The 20,920-nt window shown below is 35.6% G+C and overlaps 1 protein-coding gene across 2 annotated transcripts in view; it reads right to left on the reverse strand.

Moving 5' to 3' along the window:
• CABCOCO1 (ciliary associated calcium binding coiled-coil 1) overlaps positions 1-20,920 on the reverse strand; it is a 99,811-nt gene that overhangs the window by 61,644 nt on the left and 17,247 nt on the right. For both annotated transcript variants that reach the window (XM_087824404.1, XM_087824405.1), the window contains 2 exons: positions 12,228-12,372; positions 7,651-7,723 (listed from right to left, as the gene is read on the reverse strand). In XM_087824404.1, the coding sequence (XP_087680530.1) occupies positions 7,651-7,723; positions 12,228-12,372 (218 nt within the window). The remainder of the gene's footprint in view (positions 1-7,650; positions 7,724-12,227; positions 12,373-20,920) is intronic.

Raw genomic sequence — 20,920 nt, forward strand, 5'->3', positions numbered from 1 at the left:
CATATTTTGTTTATTCAGGAAACCATAACTTTATAAAGACAGAAAATAAAATTTATGTTTCTAGAACCTGATTATTTTCCCCTCAAAGCCTAACAATTTTTAAGTACAGTGTCATTAACACCCATAATCTGTCTTGGTTTTGAAACAGGGAGAAAAAAGTGTTTTCTTTATTTTGTTTTTGCTTTAGGAATAAGTGCTCAGAACATGAAATTACATACAATTGACATTCACTGCTTTTAGAGAGGTCTGAGTTTTCTACATTTGCTGACTTTAAGTGGTATTATTTTGGGTTATGAAAGGCTGCCAAAATATGATTCTAGGCAAGGTAACTACTTAGGTATATTTATCATTCTCTTTAAATGTCTAAGTTTATCACATTTATAGCAATCATATTCTGCTACAGCACCACTTGTGAAAGTGGCCTCCACCAGTGGCTGCCCAGACTGTGCAACAGGCAACTCCATTAATCAGAGAGGCGGCAATGTGAATGGTGCCCCTGAAATTGTGCGAGGAAGTTTGTGTGAAAATGCCCATGTTATAAAGTAAAATTCTGAAACATGTTAACTATGCTGGCTTAATAAAGACAAATCTACATCTATTACACTTTGCAAATTAAAAAAAACTATTAAAGCAGACAATCTTAAGAGGTTTATACATTCAAACACAAATATGTGTGTATGTGCGTGTGTTTAAATAGTTATATATAATATAACCTTTGAAAGTACAAATGATCCAAGATGTGATGTGTTGTCACATTGGTGAAATTAAACTGAATAAATATTTTTAAATGTGCTATGTATACATAATTCATGATATCAATTTAATTTTCTTAGGGAAAATTTGGGATGTTATAGAACAACACCAGATTTTTATTCTATAAATGACTTTTCAGCTAAACCTAGTTTATACTTAAAATTAAAATGTGGAAGCAACATAGTTGTAAAGGATTTAATTTTATGGATTGAGAGCTCACCTATTTTATTCTATTTGGTCTTTCATTTTGTAAACACCAGATGACATTTCTCTGTCTGTCTGTAAATATATTACTATGGAAGCTTGTTTATACGCCTACACTTTATATACAAAATGTACCTCAACATTCCTGGGAATGAACTAGGGAGCAATTTTACTGTTGTACAAGTAATGCATGGAGACATTCACATTATAAAAGATTATCGTAAATCTGAAATATACAGAATAAAATGTCCTTCACATCCTGTCCAACTCTTACTTCCACTCCATTGCCCAAAGGTATGCCATGTTAATGGTTAGTATACATCGTCCTAGGCCCTTTATCATCACTTAAATACATACACCTGTCTATATATTTTCCTGTTTATCTGCATTTAAAAATAAATGTAAACCCTAGTCATATTGCTCTTCTTCTATACTCTTTTCATTAAGAATATGTTTGAGATCTTAACATAACCATAGATTGAGATCTACTGAATTCTTTTTAAAGACTGGATAGTTTATTCTACAGTGTCATTGTACTTCATTGTATTTAACTATTTTCCTTCTAATTGACCTTCTATAATTATTAGCTGTTATAAACCATGCTTTGATGAATATTTGTGTGTAAACAGCTTTATATAATATTGGTATATCCACAGGCAATATTCTTATAATTAGAATTTGAGGGGCAAAGTATATTTACATCAGAGTTTGTTAATCTGCTATCCAAAGTGGCTTTACAAATTTAACCTCTCACCAACCTCTCAATATGAGTTGTATTTTCTTACGTACATTCTCATTGATACTGGGTATTAATCGATCTTTTTGCTATTAGTCAATGTTATACTTGAAAATACTTTTTCTTCCTTTGAAGTTCCTTAATAACTAGTAAGACTGAATATCTTTATCTGTTTAATGATAATGTATATTGTCTGTTCATATTCTTTGCCCATATTTCCACTGTCTTGTTTGTCTTTTGGTTATTTCATCTAGGAACTATTTGTGAAGAAAATATTCTTGACCTTTATATATTGGTTTTCGAAAGTTTTCTTCAACTTACTTCTGAAAAATATTTTGTTCATAGTATTTTCATTAAACTTAAAAAAAAATTTTAGGTAGTCAATCCTATAACTAAATTTAATCTCATAATTAAAAAATTTTCCTCCTTTTTCTCATGTTTTTACTTTAGCACTTTAAACCAACTGATTTTATTAGTCCATTTCCTCCTCTACTAGCTTAGCATTTATTTTTTATGCAATGCTCACCCTAGAGATTATGATATGAATCCTCAACTTGTTAAGTGATTATAAAGCAGCACTTTTACTTTTCTCAGACAGTGTCAGAAACTTTGGATACATGAACTCATTTACCTTCCTCTAAATTTATGTTAGTCATTGTTTATTTTAAAATACATAATACCACACAAAACATTGCTATCTTATACATTCAATATATGCTCATATCTATCATTGTTATCTCATCTATCTATATTATTTTAGCTGTTTCATTCTTTGTCTCACTTCCCATTTAGAACTGTTTTATGGTTTTCATCGTCAATGTGATAATTTTCTAGCGGGTTATTACTAAAGTATAGGAAAATACTATTTTCTTAAAGTTGGTTTCACATCATACCATCTGAAAACAATGGCAGCTTTGTGTTATTTCTCAGTAATTTTGCTTTTCTTCTACTTTAACTTCTTTTGTTTTATTATATTGACTAGAAACTAAAAAGCAATATTGGGTACACAATAATAATTATCATTGTCTTGTTCCAAGTGAATATTTTAAAATTTTTCATTAAAATATTTCTAGTGAGTTCCTTGGGTTGGTATACTGTATGACTCCAGAGTGTAAGTCTATATACTGATTAACTAGAGTCTTTTAAAAATCAGAAATCGATGTTTAATTTTATTAAATGCTTTACCATATCTATTGGGATGATTATGTTTTTTATTTCCTTAATTTGACAATGTAATGAAAAATATTAATAAATGTCCCAGTGTTAAACCATCTTTCCATATCTGGAATGAACCCTATTTGAACATCCAGTCTTCTGCTATGTTTCACTTCCCAATGTTTTATTTAAGATGGTTGCATCTATTTTTATAACTGAGATTGCCCATAACTCTGAATTATTCTTTCCCATTTTGGTTATAATCCATTGTGAATTCATAGCTTCTTTCGGGGTTATACCAACTACAAATGAGTTGAAAACTTGCCATCTCTTTCTAACCTCCATCACAGTTTATAGAAAGGGGAATTACCCACTCTTAGAAATTTTGGTAAACCTGGCCTATGAAACCTTCTAGGTCTGATGCCATTTCTATGCATAGATTTTCCAGTATTTTACATGCTTATCATTCAATTAAGACTCTCTTCATCCCCTCAGGGAAACACTGGCAATTCACACCTCCCTGAATATCATTTTTGTACATTTTCAGATCTATCAATAGAAAATTGTACCTGATATTTCATTAAAAGTTTTCAAATCTTATTTTAAATTTCCAAGATCTCTATTAGTTCATTTTTAAGAATATAATGAAATTTCAAACTTTTCTGAAAATGTTAATCAGTCTCCTACCATTTGCTCTGTTAACTCTTCCTTAGCTGTTATCTGATATGTTTGCAGAGTTTCATGCCTCTGTATGTTTTTATTTTCCTCAACTGTTTGGCGACTTTGGGCTGCCAGCGTATCTTTACATTAGATGGTTCTGGCTCACTTGTCTGGGGATATTTGTTTGCCATAGCTTGCACCGAGAGACTACAGGAGGGGAAAGAATGATGGTAGTTAGGTGTGCCAGTAGCTTATATTTAGGGTGTATTTGTTGGTCAGTAGCCACTATAGAACTGCCCTCCACTTGGATGTCAGTGTTTGCATTAGTTTATTTAGCTTTGGAGCAAGAGCTATGGAGTCCCAGTGCTCTGCTCAAGCAGCAGAGGGTGAAGGGGCTGAATGTGCAGTTGCTCTGAAAGCACTCTCCTACTTGCTTTCATTTTTTCCATCTAAAGCTCTCTCCCATTTCTGTATCAATTGAGGTGGCCTGAGAAGCCCTCATTCATTCTGTATCATTTTCTTTGTACATATGAGGCTGTGGTTTCATCCAATCAATAATCTATAATTTTAGATGCCATAAAATCTCTTATCCATGGCATTATAGATTTTGAAAATTTGGGTCTCTTATGGGATTTTGGATGGAAGAACAGTTGTGCATCTGTATTTATTTCACTCTTGATAAAATCACTCTTGCCTTCAGAAAAATTGCTTTCTGCTTCTTTCGGGCATCTGTTCATCCTGTTACCCATTCAATTGGCCTACTTCAGTCTTCCAATAACTTTACTCCACTTTTCAGGACACAGTGATTAATCAGCTGTGGACACGTGACACGAGCACAGCCAGTAATGGCAACAGGGTGAGGAAGGACGTCTCCTCTGGAGTCGTCAAACTAGAGCTGACTGTGTCGTGTCTCCCTCTAGGTGGAGGAAGCCTGCCTGCAGTACAGGGAATGCGGGCGGAACAGAACCCGAGGAGAGAAGTGGGGGAGCTAGGGGGGAGGGCGATGCACATGCCACCACAGCACACTCATGTCGTCACACTGTTGACTGCTTACATCCAGCTGACCTTCCACTGGCTTACCCACTGCTTTATCAGTTATTTTGAGTGGAATTTCATTCATTCACACCCCCAAATTATAATATATTGTTGGCTAACTCATTCACAGCCTTTAGGTTTCCCGTTAGATTTCACTTGTTCCTAGAAGCTCCCATGAGCCTTAAATCAATCTATAGGTTAGATGATCCTCTTTGTCTTCTGTTGTTCCCATAGTCTCATAACATTTTTGGTCCTATATTGTATTACTTATTTATTCTTCTCTCTCCTCTCATTAGAGTGTAAACTCCTTGAGGATGAGAATTGTTATCATTGCTATACCTGAAACTCAGTACAAGGCCTATACATAATAGGAACTCAATAGCATATGCTGAAAAAATGAATAAGGAATTTTACAGCTGCATCATCTAATTTTAGGGGATGCCTGGCGGCAGATAATGGGCTAGAGCAATGACTGGGTATCTGGTATGAGTTTTTGAGCATCACCACTGTTAATATCCAGTAGAGTTCTTTGTGTGAAGTTATTGATGTTTCTTGTTATTAGGTAACAAAAGCAAAAGGCAGCAGTTTCCAGATTTCTGGGTGGAGGCTTAGACCAAGGAAAATATATATGCCCTAAGGAGATTCTGGTTTCCTTATATTTCATTCTTTATGTCAGAGAGTCTGTGGGCTAATTGCATTGTCAAAGCAACAGACTTGGAGAGCTCCTGCCTTTACTGACCAAAACAGAGTCCTCATCTCTAAATAAAGGGAGTCACACTCATGTGCTTCATGCACTGGGATGGCTACAACTATAGGCATTTGCTGTTTCCATTTTCTGCTCCATTCTGATTGTTTACTGCCTTTTTCAACATATATAATCTGTAAGCCACTGAATAAATGACAAAACATGTTGATTATAAAGTCATGTCTGTTAAAAAGATTTCTAGACTATAAAAGAAATAGGTCAAGAATAATGATTTACTGAAATGTGCCTTCTAGATCTAAGAATAACATGAAATTTCTTGAAAAAAGTGAGTAGAAATAGCTAGAAACAATCGTTAAATTTTAAAAAATCATTTTTTAAAACTAAAACCAAAGAAAAGTAGGAGTATGACTTATTTATATTCTCCATTAATAATTAAAATTAATATTTATCAAGTATTCTTGGAGGTGATTTATGTGTTTTGTTCTAATCTTCCATCCACAATTAAAAAACTAAATTTCATCTGTTATTTAACTTGAATGCTTGCCTGAGAGTTAATTTTGGAACATTTATGTGGTTGTTGTGTGGCCCTTGCTGGGTCCCAGAGCACTGAGATCAGCATGAATAATCACATTTGTGGGGCAGGCTCCTGCCTCCTCCATAAAATGTTGTTAATTAAAAAAACAGATATTTGCACAAAGAGTTATGAGACAATTCTAAAATGCCATAAAATGTTGTACTATAATTGTTTTGGTTAATCCTTTAAAAATTCCATGAGTGATCTAATTCTTGAAGACCCAATATCTTTTCCTTGAAGATTATTTTTATAGTTCTGGTCAGCTTGGGGAATATACAAAAGACAATGGCAAATAAAGGAGCCAATCCCTCTCTGCTTTCTCCACTTTATCTTTCCATGAGCATAAATGTCACCTAAATATATCCTTACAGCAGAGAAGAAAGGCATGATTGTGCAATTAACAAAGGGAAAAGGGAGTTCTTTATGAATTTTTCTTGATAATTCTAAATATCTGCTTATCCTGCTGTTGAAGCCACTATCATTTTCCCGAAGTTTTGCTGGATATATGAGAAAGGATTGTATTCCAAACTGATAATTATTGCAACGCTGTCACACTATATGATGTAATTCTGAAATGGAAACGTTTTCAGTGAAACTCTGTCAAGTGACATTTAATTTAAGCTACAAGGATATTGCAAGGAAGAAATTTTAAGGAAACTCAAAAGGAAAAGGGTTCCTTGTTTTCCTTCAGCTCATTTTTAAAAGGGCACCATTAGAACAAGTACCCAAATGGAGGGTGAGTAATGGAGACTGAAATGTTTATGAAGTAAGCAATTTATAAACAGCAGAATAACAATGCTCTGGAAGGCAGAAGAGTTGGCACATTCCATCTGGTTCTTATGTCAGGAAAATTATGAAGATAACATAAATATCCCCTTATTCGCTGTCTATTTCAGAACATGGCCACTACTATTCCTTATACTTCTAGGCAATGTAGGCTCCTAAAGTACTGGGGTACCTAAGAAGGACCTTTTTTATGCCATTTTTAGCTTCCTTAAGATGTTCCCTTACACAAAATTCATTTCTAGTCATTACAAATACATGATTGTATGTAAGGTATGTAAGGCTGTTCAAAAGTGTCTCTGGGTAGACCAGAGACCATAGAACTTCTATCTATGCACTGTCACTGAATCACTCAAGGAGCCTTAACTGAGGGACCACTGTGTCCTTCCTTATACTGTACACTGTGGCAGAAATACAGCACATGATCCTTTTCTTCAAGGAAATTACAGTCGGGTTGTACTGACTATATCAATCCACAGGAAATAGTTAGAAAACCACAAAGCAGCACATATTTATGTGCTTATTGGTGTGGTAAAAGTAGCCAATATTCAGCAGAAAGAGATCAATTGGAATAAAATATTAGAATGAGATTAAAGAGTTTGTCTAAACCTTTCCTTTGTAGCATGATGCAATTAGGGAAGGTTTGTTTCATTGAGGAAGTAGGATTTGAATTAGGCCTTAAACGAGTAGACCGAAAATAAATGTGAAATTAGAAGAGATTTAACTGAATTAATTTATCTCACTTTTCCTGATTTTATTTCTATGAAGACATACATACACTATCCAATTGAGCTTTGTCAAATAATTAATCCATAAATACATAAAGTATATATGTTAACAATGCTTTTAATGCCAAAAGACAGCTTATTTTCTTAATCCAAAGCCCACTTTATGTAATTATTCTTTTTGTAAACTACTAGTTGGTTATATTAACACTTGAGTAATCTTGACAGGAAGTTGCTTTAAGCAGTTAAAGATCCAGATGCTGATCAGCATGCATTAAGTGATTCAGCTTAATTGGTCCCATCTAAATAAATTACTTACCTCAGTTCCTATCACAATTTCTTCCCTGGTAGAGTAGAATAGAAACTCATATAGCTTGTAGTGTTGAAATAAACTGAAATATAAAACAAATGTGCAATTGTGATAAATTTATTTCAGAAAAAACACAAATATGTAAGAGAGTTTATTAAAGGAAAGTTGTTCATACTGACCAAGATAAAGACATTAAACACTACTCTGGAGTTAACCACCTCCTTTATTCCAAAATAAATTTATTTTACTTATAAACACTAAGGAATTAAAGGTTTACTTTTTTGAGACTTTGACAATGTAACAGTACCTAAAATAATATCAGTAAATTAATTGTGATGAGTAGATAGATTTGGGATAAGGGAGCAATTATATTGCACCTTGACATCTCCTGGCTTACAACTAAATAATACATTGCTCCTATATAACAGCAAACTTCATATTATTTTTCATATTTTGCTCCATACTAGTGTTAGTTTCCTCTGGCATGAATGGCACTGACTTCTACCATCTACTTCCATATCAATTACTTCCTCTCATGTTCTAAAACCATTTCAAGATTAAATTAATCTCCAATAACTGTTGAAAAATGATGCAACATGAACTAAAATCCATTTAGAAGATGTCTGATTTTCTTGTAGAATATTTGGTCATACATCAAAGAGAGGAGTTAATTTAAGAAAGATAATTTCTTCAATTCCTACCCTAAGACCAGATGGTTAGCGTATAAAAATTATAAAGAGCCAAAAGGATAGGAGTTCCTTAAAACACATATTTCTAGTAAGTTTAAAGATCTCAGCAATGTATTATTAAAAGTTAAAATTTTACTGAAGGGCTGACTTCTAATATCCTGTTTGTGATAATATTTGAAATTTTCTAATTCTCTTCCCGCTGGTTGGGAAAATTAATAGACTCATAATACAGCAAAATGCCCAAGAACAAAAAATTGTCTTAGTGGTTTCTCTTTCACTCTGGTGCCTTTTGCTATTTAAGAAAATTGATTTTAATATAACTGAGAAATTAACATTTGCAAAATGTAGCTACAGAGCATGTATAATAATGGCTTCTTCTGAATGCTGTAATGGATCCAAGTTTCAATTCATTTGAAATCAATGAAGAAATCCTCAGGCAGCTGGGTCTCTCTGAGTTACATTTGCAGTTGATCTCACTACTAACAAAATCCATTAAAGAGTGTGCTACTCATTCATGGTATTTTTTTGGGGGGAGGGAAACCTTATACATTTAAATTAGTCATCAACATTCAGAAAATTAACTTAGCTTTTGACATTACTTTGATTTGTTGGCTAGTAAATACATCAAGATTAGTGAAGTTTGATGATTCAATGAAGCAAAATAAATTCAAATTCTTCTTTCCTTACACTGCTCACCCTGAGAAAGATTTAAGGTTAAAAAGATTACACTGGCAATAACTGATTTTGAGTAGAAAAATTAAAAAACTGTAGAGTATTTTGTAAATAGGTTGGCTTCTTCTCAGCGAATTAGTATAAAATGTTTCTTTCTCCATCTTGAAGTTAATTCATAAGTCTTCCTCCCTGAAATGTCATAATCTCTCAGAGTTATTATCCTCATTGCACAGAGTAATTAGATTGTCCAGGCCAAAGGGAAATTGATGACTTGGATGCCGTGGTCAAAGATGCAAGGTTGGAGCAAAGCCAGGACTAGGGTGAGAGGGAGGAGAGGAGGGAGGCACCTTACTCAGGGGCAGGTCGAGTTGCCCCCATGGCCCCACACTGGTCCCCACCTTGGTTGGGGTTCTCTAACCTTACCAAGGAATATTAGATGGCCTCCCATGGGAGCAAAGTGATACCTCCACTAAGAGAGTACAATTCTTCCTCTTCCCTCTTCCTTTACACTTCCGGAGGACTCAAGCCCCTAGATTCTTTTGTTAAACGTCTTATCTTAGTCATAAATCAAAGGGAAAATACCCAGACTGAAAATGGGTCAAGGCATCTGGCTCCATGCCTGAAAGTGCGATGCCTTGTTCTGCACAAGAGGCAGTGTTGATTTTCTTACAGTGAGCATATGCCTGTGCACATCGCCTTCACCTAGCTCCCTGGGATAGGCGCAATGCACAATGACAGAAGTGTACCCGGGCCAGATATAGCTCTAGACGATGTCCTATATTAAAAAGTTGCAGTAGTATTTATATTTATATTTGTAGGTTATACAGTACTTACAAATGTATATATTGCACAACAAGACTCATCAGTACTTACAGTAATGGGGAGGAATTTTGGTACTAGTTTTTTTGAAATCACAGACACATGACAGAATATACAATTTAGACCATCAATTGTCAACCTTTTTCAACTCATGGCACACATAAACTAATTACTAAAATTTTGTGGCACACCAAAAAATATATTTTTTGCTGATTTGACAAAAAATAGGTATAATTTTGATTCATTTACATTGGATGGCTACTGTTGGGTTGGCCGTTGTCATTTTTAAATTTGATAATCTAAGGAAAAGAGGTCAGTGCCCCTGACTAAATAGTCAGGTATTGCATGTTTCAAAATTCTTGTGGCACACCAGTTAAAAATTGCTGATTTAGACTCTATTAACAGTATCAAATGAGATTTCAATTTTATTGCCAGTTAAGTTTCATGTGCTCTGGGGTCATGTTCTAAAAACTGCTCTCCCTAAATTGAGGAGGGCTTTTTCACCGGTTGAGTAAATTTAATATCAGGTTAAATTGAAGCATGCTTATAACTTTCAATAATTGAGTTAGTTTCATATTTATAAAATTTCTTTGTAGTCATTAAAATGAAAAGTATTATATGATTTAATTGCCACTAAACTTACATTTGTGGATCTATGAGGCATTCTGAACAGGTGCTATAGAAAAGCATATTTCTCTTTATACAATTTCAGTATCAATTCCAGATATCCTACTAATTGATATTTTATTTATGTAACCAGTACATTTGAAATGTATAATTTCTTTGAGGTCACAATATAAAGATTCAACAGCATCAAAAATAGTTCTGATTTACTTTATATAATCAATCTCTCAAATATTATTTTTTTTTAGAAGACTAGGGATTTTTGGTATGTGGTTACCCTGGTTGGTATCTAACAGTGACTAATACTGACATATCCTCTTAACCATTTTCTGAAATAAAATGTTAAGAAGTACATTGATGAGAGATATGAGATGAAGGAGAAAAGAGCTGCCATCTTTCCCCCTCTAGAAGGTGTCATTTTGGAGCCAGCATGGGTTTTGCTGTCATGGTTAGCAATCGGTTCCAATGCCCATTACAAACCTCTTGGGCTTACAATTTAGCTGTAAAAATGTTGTGCAAAGGAGACCTAGCCAGTTGAAACAGAGAGAGAAGGGAAAGAAGGATGCTATACGGATGTGCAGAGGGTTTCCCCTGCCCGGTGATTCCCAAGCCCCGAGAGGCAGAAATACCTTGGGGACCAGGTTCTTCTTCAGTCCTGGATTTCCACTCCCTTCCTTCCCCCCCACAAGGACCTTGCTTTACTCTAATTGATATGAAGACTACTGTGGCTTTTAGTGGGAGACGCATATTAGAGGTATGTTTTTAGGTTAAGAAATCATATTATATCAAATGCTATTATATAAAAACATATCATGTACCATTATTAATTCATGTCAGAAACCAGTATATAAACCTTATCATATTAAACACGTTAATATTTAAAAAGCTTCCAGACTGCAACCAGGATCCTTGCCAAGCAAATCATGAGCATGTCTAGAACATCATGCAGCATGCTTTATTTTTGAATTTTAAAATTTAAAGTTGGAAAACGCTGCAGTATACAGCATTAGAGGAACAAAGATAGTCTGCTGAAGCTTTTAGTTAGACAAAAGAAAGATTTTTACCAACTCTTGTTTAAATATTTGCAAACTCTAAAAATGTCTCCTGGGAGAGATGCATGGCTCTAATGCAGACCCTGTGACAGATTAAATAAAAGGACAGATTTCTTAGTTCACCAAAGAAGAATCACTGTAATAAAAATACTTTCCCTCCATATACCATCATTTTCCAAGCAGAAAGAAAAACTTTCTGAGTTTAATTGGTCAATACTACAAAATATTTCTGGACACATAATAAATTTGAGGAAGTATATACATAAATCTTTTTAACTTCTAGTACAAAGCGCTTAAAATAAATGTTTAAGTGGTAATGAATGTTGCTCTTTACAATGTAAAATTTTGATGTCAAGGCTAACTACCTAAAATATAGATTCTATTGTAATCCAGTCTGAAAAATATGAAAGAATTATTTTATTTATAAAATGGTATTAGAGATGTATAGAAAAAAGAAGTGCTTAGATAATTTATTATAATTCTAAATAAACTTATACTTATCAAACACAAAACTATTTTTAAGAATGCAAGTTAACTAAACTGGTCAATGTCCTGACTTTCATTTATTGAATGGATGATTAAAATATTATCTAATTATTGGTTGGGTTAATTACTGTATAACTTCTGTAAATGTCAAACTCTGCTAAAAACTGAATTAGTTTCTATTTAGTAGACATTTTTCTAGAAAATATGAAACAAAAAATCAATGTGACTGAAAAGAAATCCATACCTGATTTTGAAGTAATTAATGACAGTTTTGGCTTGTCTTACATCAAAGATATTCCATTTCTCGTTTTTCTGTAAATGAGATGGTCCGATTTCAGCCATAACTTCTCCAAGCCATCGTAAGCTATCTTCTAAGGACATGTGCAGCGCTGAAATAAAACCCAGAGAAGCCTTAAGCATTATTTTGATAGATGTTTTGGAACAAAATAATCCAAGATGTCCTTCATGTGAAAAAATGTACTTTCAGTATTTGTGAGAACAAATTTTAAAACTATTGTTTCTTGATGATAAATTAATATTTTGTGTAAAAGAATAGCAGCTGACACACCCCACAAGTGTAAATTTCTATAACACTACACCATTGTCTAACGAGTTTATGTTTTCCTTCTAAGAAACAAAAAAAATTCAAAATCTATCTAAAAATTAATTTAAAATGAAAAGGAAATTTTTTTGTGTGATCTTAGAATAACAGCACATATGGAAATGACACAAAAGTTGCTTGGACTAGCTGGTGAGGAAGGCCTGCGTGGTAGATTCAGTCACTGTAGACAGCAGAGCTGAACTCAGAGCTGAAAATGTAAATGAACAGTCGACCAACACTTGGCTTTAGCTGATTGTTACCATGTGGGAATTTGGGCTTGAAGATTTTCAATAGGTGCCAGAAATATGGATTTTTATGTAAAACATCAAGATTTTTTTTCTCTTTTCCAAGCTATAGACTTACAACTTATGTAAGCTGTTTCTCAAATTATGCATGGTGGTGGTGAGAGCCAGATGACAGTGCAAAAGAGGGACATGGACACCACTTTGCCACCATCACCAAAAAACAAACAAACCACAAGTCAATGACTGTGGTCTATTATCTTGCAACTAAAAACAAACAAACAGAGCAACACTATCTTTTATGGCATTTGTTCAGCTGAGAAAGAAGTAAATGTCAAAAGCCATAGACAGCTTTTATAGTGTCCATAATACAAATATATTAACTTCTATCTTCATATTTGGTCATATTATGTTCAATTTTACTTGTGGTAGGCAAATATTATTTTCAGTCCACACACATCCACTGCTCCCCGCGTCCCCAGGATGAATCCAGGTAAATGGAGTATCCCGAGTGTCCTTTGTTGGATGACAAGTGAGGGTTGGTTACGTGAAAGTAACTGGAGTCTTAAGGTGGAGAGTTGGAAAGCTCTAGCAAAAATGAGGTTGGACAGGCTGCTTGCAGGAGGTGCATGAGCTCTGGGGACAATTGTTCTGCACAATGTGAATCCCTCACCCTCCCAACCCCAACCAAACTTAGATGTCTCTGTCTTTAGGAAACCAACAATAAACCCATTTCCTGCTTGGGTGAATTTTTCAGGGAGGTAGGAAAAGAGAATGCAGAGGAGTTACAAGAACATAGGCTGATTGTTGGACCCAGCCATTTCTGGGTTACACAGCTACTTTTTCTCTCTGGGATGTTAAGTGCTATGCCCCAAAATTGCTAATAAAATGACAGTAATTTAAAATTTTGGGAAGATACTATAAATACTACCTTGTAATTTGCTTAATCTGGATTATTTTCTACTTATAGAAGTTAGAAAGAAGCCAAAAACTATGTAACAATTAAAATCTGGTTTAATGAATGACAATTGGTGCCTTTCTCACAGCGTCCCTCCAGATCATCTTTTATGTATGTCAGATACACAAATTCTTGCTGGATAACTAGGCTTTCTTATATCATCCTAAGAGGAGCTCATTATTATTGTATATTTCTTTTCTATACCAAACTTCTTTTGAAAATAGTGGGAGTAACTTCAGAAATGAAAAATCTGTTGGATAAAAGCAATTCAGAAATGAAAGGATCAAAAATGTGAATTACTTTATTAATAAAATGGTATTAGAGATACAGAAAAAGAAATTCTTAGATAATTGATTATAATTTTAGATGTAACTATAGTTAGCAAGTACAAACATATAATTATATGACTATTTCCTTCTGTTGAAATATAACTGAATCTTTAAAACTGTTTTTCAATTTCTAATGTCTTCTTATAGATAACGGTTTTTAAAATTAGGAAAGTTATCACTTCACTTATCTAACTGTAATATTTGCTCTTTTAAAAATCACATTTAGTGATGTGATTAATATATGAAAGATTAAACCATTTGAATAGTAAGGGCTTTTAGAAATAAAATTTGTCTTTGAAAATTTAGGGTAACGAAAGAACACACTAGACTTATAATTAGCTGGAAGACTTAAGATGGTGCCTCATAGCTGCCACTTACTGGCTAGGGGATCTGAGTTTCATTTTCCTTATCTGTAAATGAGAATATCAGTTTTCAAAATTATAGTGCTATTGTGAGGGTCAAATAAGAACTGCACGTGAAACCCTTGGTAAATTGAAAAGATACATATACTAGTATATTACATGCGTCTAGTGCTCTCTAGAATTCAGCCCAAAGCCAGGCACATTTGCTATAGAAATCAGGAGGATGAGCTCCCACTCACTGGGGTTGACCCTTGTGGCCTTAAGGAGCTGTTTAACCTCTCCGAATCTCATTTATTTTTCTCATTTTCAAAATGGAAAGAATAATAGGACTATCTCATAAGACTGGGTGTGAATTAAATGAGGCAAGGCAAATGGTACTGCAATGGGCCCAAGTTAATCATACATAAATTTTACCTATTACTATTATTATCACCAATCCCTATTTGGGGGGAAATGAGTCAGCTTTATGGAACTAAAAAGCACTCTTTGGTTGTTTACTAATATTCATGTTATATTCAGGGGACTCAATCTAGGCCCATGGACCTGAGAGAGGCCAAATAGCCAGTCTGTCTAAACCTTTACAGCTTGTCCTTGGTCAGGCCCTGGAAAAACTAGGCCCCAAAATGTATATGTTAAGAAAACCGTATAAATCCCATATATTTCATAATCTTTTAGCTGATCCAATTTGATTCCAGGTAGGTTGTCTGCAGGATGCCTTGTAGATAACACAGCACCAGGTGGAGACAAGAAACAGATCAGTAACGGAGTGAGTATAAAATGCAGTTCCCACACCCGAATTTTACTAAAATGGTCAACCACACTACAGCTAGCAGCCCAGGCTGGGCTCGTCAGTGCTTCTCCATTAACGTGTCGCTGGGTGGGTGTGCTCACTGGTGCTCAGGACTCATGACCTCTTAGTCTGAGTAGAAATACACTTTACTTCTTCCCTGGCACACTTGGCTAAGATTACATTCTTTCCTGATGATTACTGTAACCTTCCTGGGTTTAAAGGCTTGAGGGGATTTTTTTCTTGCCAGAAGGAAAAACTAGATCCCTTGCTTTTTTTTCTGGTTAAGTTTTACATATGTACTTTCACTCTCTCATAGTTTATGAGTAGTTGGATGGACCCTGCTCAAGTTTAAAAATTCATTTTTGAACTGATATCAACAATATAAAATTTCATGTAAAAGAAATATTCTTGGGTCAGTGTTAAGCTATGGAAAAAAGTTTAAAATGGAAATATCTTGTCAGGTCTGGAATTGAGGTTTATGAAAATTTTTTATTTTCCTTTATCCTGTTTTTAGTTTGTGAACACTCAGCTTGGAGTTTGCAAAGGTTAGGGCTGTTTATGTCATATAGTCCTTTTTACAATTTAATTTTTGCATAGGTGATATATTCACATGGTTCAAAAAAAACACATGTGAAAATATATTATGAAAAGACTTTCTTCAATTCCTGTTGCCCACATGCCCAGTTCCCACACCCTCCTCTATAGAAAATTTTGATAACTTTTTTGTTTTATTATTTGTACACAAAACAAACAAGCATATATATTCTCATTTTTGTCTTTTATTTTAAAAACCACACAATTCTGCACCTTGCTTTACTCAATAACAATATACAGTTTTTCATATAATACTTTGAAAGCTTATGCATTCTTTCCTTTTTATAGCTGCATTGTATTTCGTTTTAGGGGCAGACTAATCCCTACTAGTTAACTTCAATCTCGGAGTAGTTTTAGATTTACAAAAAGGTTGCAATAATGTCACAGAGCTCCTATGTACCCCAGAGACAGTTTTCCCTATTGTTAACATTGCTATGGTACATTTGGCACAACTGATGAACAAATACTTTTTGGGGAGTTCTTAGTTTTTATTGAAGCCTTTTTTCTCTCCCAGGACCCCATCCAGAATATTCCATTGCATTTAGTCATATCTCCTTGAGCTGTACAGTTTCTCGGACTTCCCTTGTTTCCATGGCCTTCATAGTTTTAAAAAATACAAGTCCGTTATTTTGTAGTATGTCCTTCTATTTGGGTTTGTCTGATATTTTTATCATGATTAGACGGGGGTTAATGGTTTGGGGGAGGAAGTCCACAGTGCCATTCTCATCACTTATGTCAAGGGCCTATGCTCTTTGACATGGCTCATCACTGATGGTGTTGGCCTTAATCATTTGGCTCAGATAGTATTTGTCAGGCTTTTTGACTGTAAAGTCACGGTCCTTCCCCTTTCCATACCATCCTCTTTACAGGGAAGTCACTTAAGGGGTGGGGATTTGTGCTTCGACTTCTTGAGGATGAACTACCTACATAAATTATTAAGAATTCTGTGTGAGAGATTTGTCTATTGTACCCCAGGTCCTTATTTATTCAATCATTAATTTATATCAGTATGGATTCATGAATGTTAATTTTATACTTTGGACTGTATTTCAATACTGTATTATTTTGTTCAAATTGTTCCAACTTTGGATATTGGAAGTTTTCAGTTGGCTTCTCTAGTCCTTTGATATACTCCCATCATTTTCATTTTTGAGTACTTACTTTAGGCCACTAAAGTTGCCCCAGGCTCATCTTTTATGTTTCTTACTCCAGGTCTACAGCCATTTTTCTAAGGAACCCTGGTTCCTTTTATTGAAGAATAAAATTAAAAACCAAGACCTGGGTCCCGGGTATGCTCACTGCTACTGAAATGTCATTGCTTCTAGGCCCTCTCTGTGGACAAAAGAAATATATGTGTATGTGTATGTGCACTTAACCATATAATTATACATTCGCAACTATATTAAGTTAAACATAAGTTCACACTGCTGTCTCCAGTTGAAGTTTCTAATATTTTGCTTTTACAAACATTACTACAACTAATGACTTTACATATATGTCAGGTTACATGTGTGCAAGTAGATATGCAGGATAAACTCCCTAACATGGAATTGCCAGGTCAAAGGAACAATACATTTGTAAATTTGATAAATAGCTGCTAACCTACAGCTGCTAACCTACACTCCAAAGACTTTTGCTTTTTAAAAAAATATATATTTTTATTAGTTTTTATAGAGAGAGGGAAAGAGAGAGAGAAACATTGATCAGCTGCCTCTAGCACACCCCTCCCGCCTGGGATTGACCCTGAAACCCAGGAATGTGCCGACCAGAAATGAAACCAGCAACACTTCAGAGCCACACCGGCCAGGGCCATAGAGGTGTTTTAATGTATCCTTCCATTAGCATTAAAGGAGCATATCTGTTTTCTTCCAGCTTTGTCAACTGAGAATGTTACCAAAATTTTAGTTTTGTCAACCTGATACATGAGAAATTACATTTCTGTGTAGTTTTAATTAGCATTTTTCTGATTAACTTCAAGGCTGAACTTTCCATTTGCTTGAGAATCATTTGCATTTATTGAGTCAGATCCTTGGCAAGTTCTTCTGCTGCCTTATTGGACTTTTCCTTCCTGTGCCTGCATGCTCTTTTTATGATTCGGAACCGAGTTGTTCGCTGGTGCGTGAGAGGCAATGATTTTCCCAGTTTCTTATTCTTTTGATTTTTCTTTTGGTATTTTTATTTGCACACTTTTAACTTGTATATATCAAATTTAACTACCTTTTTATCTTTATGGCTTTATAGCTTAGAGGCGTAATTATAAATGTCTGCCTCATCCAAGGTTGTAAAGAAATTAAACCATGTTTTCTCCTAACATTTTTATAGTTCCACTTATTTTACATTTAAGTGTTTGATGCATTTGGAATGTATCCTGGTTTACGGACAGAGAGAAGTCTGGATCCAATTTTATTTTATTTTCTTCTAGATGGATACCTAGTTGTCCCAATATTACATACTGAATAGTACTTTTTTTTTTTCCACCACAGGTTTGAGATGCCATTTTATCAAATATTGAATTCCATTGCTTGCTTGGGTCTCTTTCTAAGCTTTTGGTCTGTCTACTAGTCATTCACCACTGTGTTTAAATATTTGAGATTTTATAAACACTGCTACATACTAATACTTCTAATATATGCTATAGCTTACTACACTTTTTAAAGACAGGTTTTTTCTGGCTATTTGTATTTGTTTCTTTTCTATATTTTTGTTAGAATCACCTTGCCTAGTAACCCACCCTCCACGCAAAAACAAAAAAACTTGGTATTTTTATTGGAATATTAATAGTCTTCATTAACTTGAGATTTAGCATCTTTATATAATGTTGAGTCTTTCAAAGAATGTTGTAATTTTTTCCAAATGTTGAATACTTCCTTGGTGACATTTAAAAATGTTTAGAAGCTTGCTTTCTAAAGAACTTGCAAGTTTGTTTGTTTTTTTAAATCCTCACCTGAGGATATGTTTGTTTTGAGAGAGAGAGAGAGAGAGTGATGAGCGATTTGAGAGAGAAGCATCAGTCATTGCCTCCCACACGTGCCCGGCCGGGGACCGCACCTGCAACCGAGGCAGGGCCCTGACCGGGAATTGGGTCCCAACCTTCTGATGCACAGCCGGGGGGGGGCCGAGCGTGCACGCACGTGTGTGTGTGTGTGTGGTGTGTGTGTGGGTGGGTGTGTGTGTGGGTGTGTGTGGTGTGTGTGTGGTGTGTGTGTGGGTGGGTGTGTGTGGTGTGTGTGTGGTGTGTGTGTGGGTGTGTGTGTGGTGTGTGTGTGGGTGTGTGTGTGGGTGTGTGTGGTGTGTGTGTGTGGGTGTGTGTGGGTGTGTGTGGTGTGTGTGTGGTGTGTGGGTGGGTGTGTGTGGTGTGTGCGTGTGTGGTTGTGTGTGTGGTGTGTGTGTGGTGTGTGTGGGTGTGGGTGTGTGTGGTTGTGTGTGTGGTGTGTGTGTGTGTGGTGTGGGTGTGTGTGGTTGTGTGTGTTTATTGTCAACAGTATAACAGATGTCCCCCATGCCCCCCTTTGCCCCCTCCACCCAACCCCTGCCGCACCCAGGCCTTCATCACACTTGTCTGTGTCCATGGGCTACGCACATATGCACATATGTTCTTCGGTTAATCTCTTCCCATCCCCTCCCCTCCCCACTGCGATCTGTCAGTCTGTTCCATGTTTCCATGTCTCTGGACCTGTTTTATTCCTCAGTTTATTTTGTTCATTAGATTCCACATATAGGTGAGATCATGTGATAGTGTGTGTTTTAAGTTTATTCCTAGGTAGTTTCTCTTTCTTGTTAGAGCATGTATATATATGTGTGTGTGTATATATGTATTCGCTTTCATTAAATATTCTGTCTTTATTTTTATACATACATATTTTTAGACATTATACAGTACAATTGACTTTTCCTTTTGCGGTAGTTTTATGAACTTAACCACTTGTATGGGCCAGGCCACGCCCCCGCAGCCAGGCCGCGGAACAGTTCCCTCGCGTGAGAAAGCTCCCCCCGCCCCCGCTCCCCCCGCCCCCGCTCCCCCCGCCCCCGCTCCCTCGGCCCCTCGCCGGCTCCGCAGCCAGGGGCTGTCCCCCACCGGCCCAGCTCCGAGACTCGCCGTCAGCGCAGCCACGCGGGCGGCCTCGGGAGCCGGCTTCCTCGCGGCCGCCCGCGCCCACCGCGTGTCCACCGCAGGAACGCCGCGTGCCCGGCACTGCCCGCACACCTTTGCGTTGTTTTCAGTTCGGGGCACTTATGAATAGAACCACAAAAGATTCATTTTCCGGTTTTTGTGTGAACATATGTTTTTCTTACATTAGAATAATGCCTGGGAGTGGGACCGACGGGTCATATAATTGTATTAGACGCTGCCAGCCATTTTCCAGAGTGGCTGTGCCACCTTGCATTGGCAAAGCCCTTGCTCTGGTCACTATGTATCCTTCTCGGAGTTTGGTATTGTCAGTATTTTTTTATTTTAGTCATTTTATGATGTGTAGTGATATCAGAGTGGTTCTAATGTACATTTCCCCAAACAATTTCTCTTATTTTTAACATCTTACATTATGGCACATTTATTACAATAAACTAATATTTATAAATTATAATTAACTAAAGTTCATGTTTATTAGAGTTCTTTAATTTCTAATTAATGTCCTGTTTCTGTTCCAGGATACCCTGTTATATTTACTAGTCATGTCTCCTGAGGTTCCTCTAGACTGATAGTTTCTCAGACTTTTCTTGTTTTTGGTAACCTTGTCAGTTTAAGGAGTGCTGTTCAGATACTTTGTAAAATGTTCCTCAATTTGGATTTGTCTGATGTTTTTGCCATGGTTAAACAGGAGTTTTGGGTTTTAATGGCTTTGCTTATTTTTAAAAGGACTGTTTGTTTACTCGCTGGTGAGTTTTGAGAGTTCTTTATATATTATAAATTATAAACACAAGTCCTTTGTCCGATATGTAATTTGCAATTTTTTCCTGTCTATCGCTTGCCTTTTCATTCTCTTAACAGTAATGTTCATTAAACAAAAATTTTAAAATTTGATGCAATCCAATTTACCGATTTGTTTCTTTTATGGATCATGT

This window comes from Miniopterus natalensis, chromosome 14 (genome assembly GCF_054644295.1).
Source record: "Miniopterus natalensis isolate mMinNat1 chromosome 14, mMinNat1.hap1, whole genome shotgun sequence".
NCBI classification, from domain to species: Eukaryota; Metazoa; Chordata; class Mammalia; order Chiroptera; family Miniopteridae; genus Miniopterus; species Miniopterus natalensis.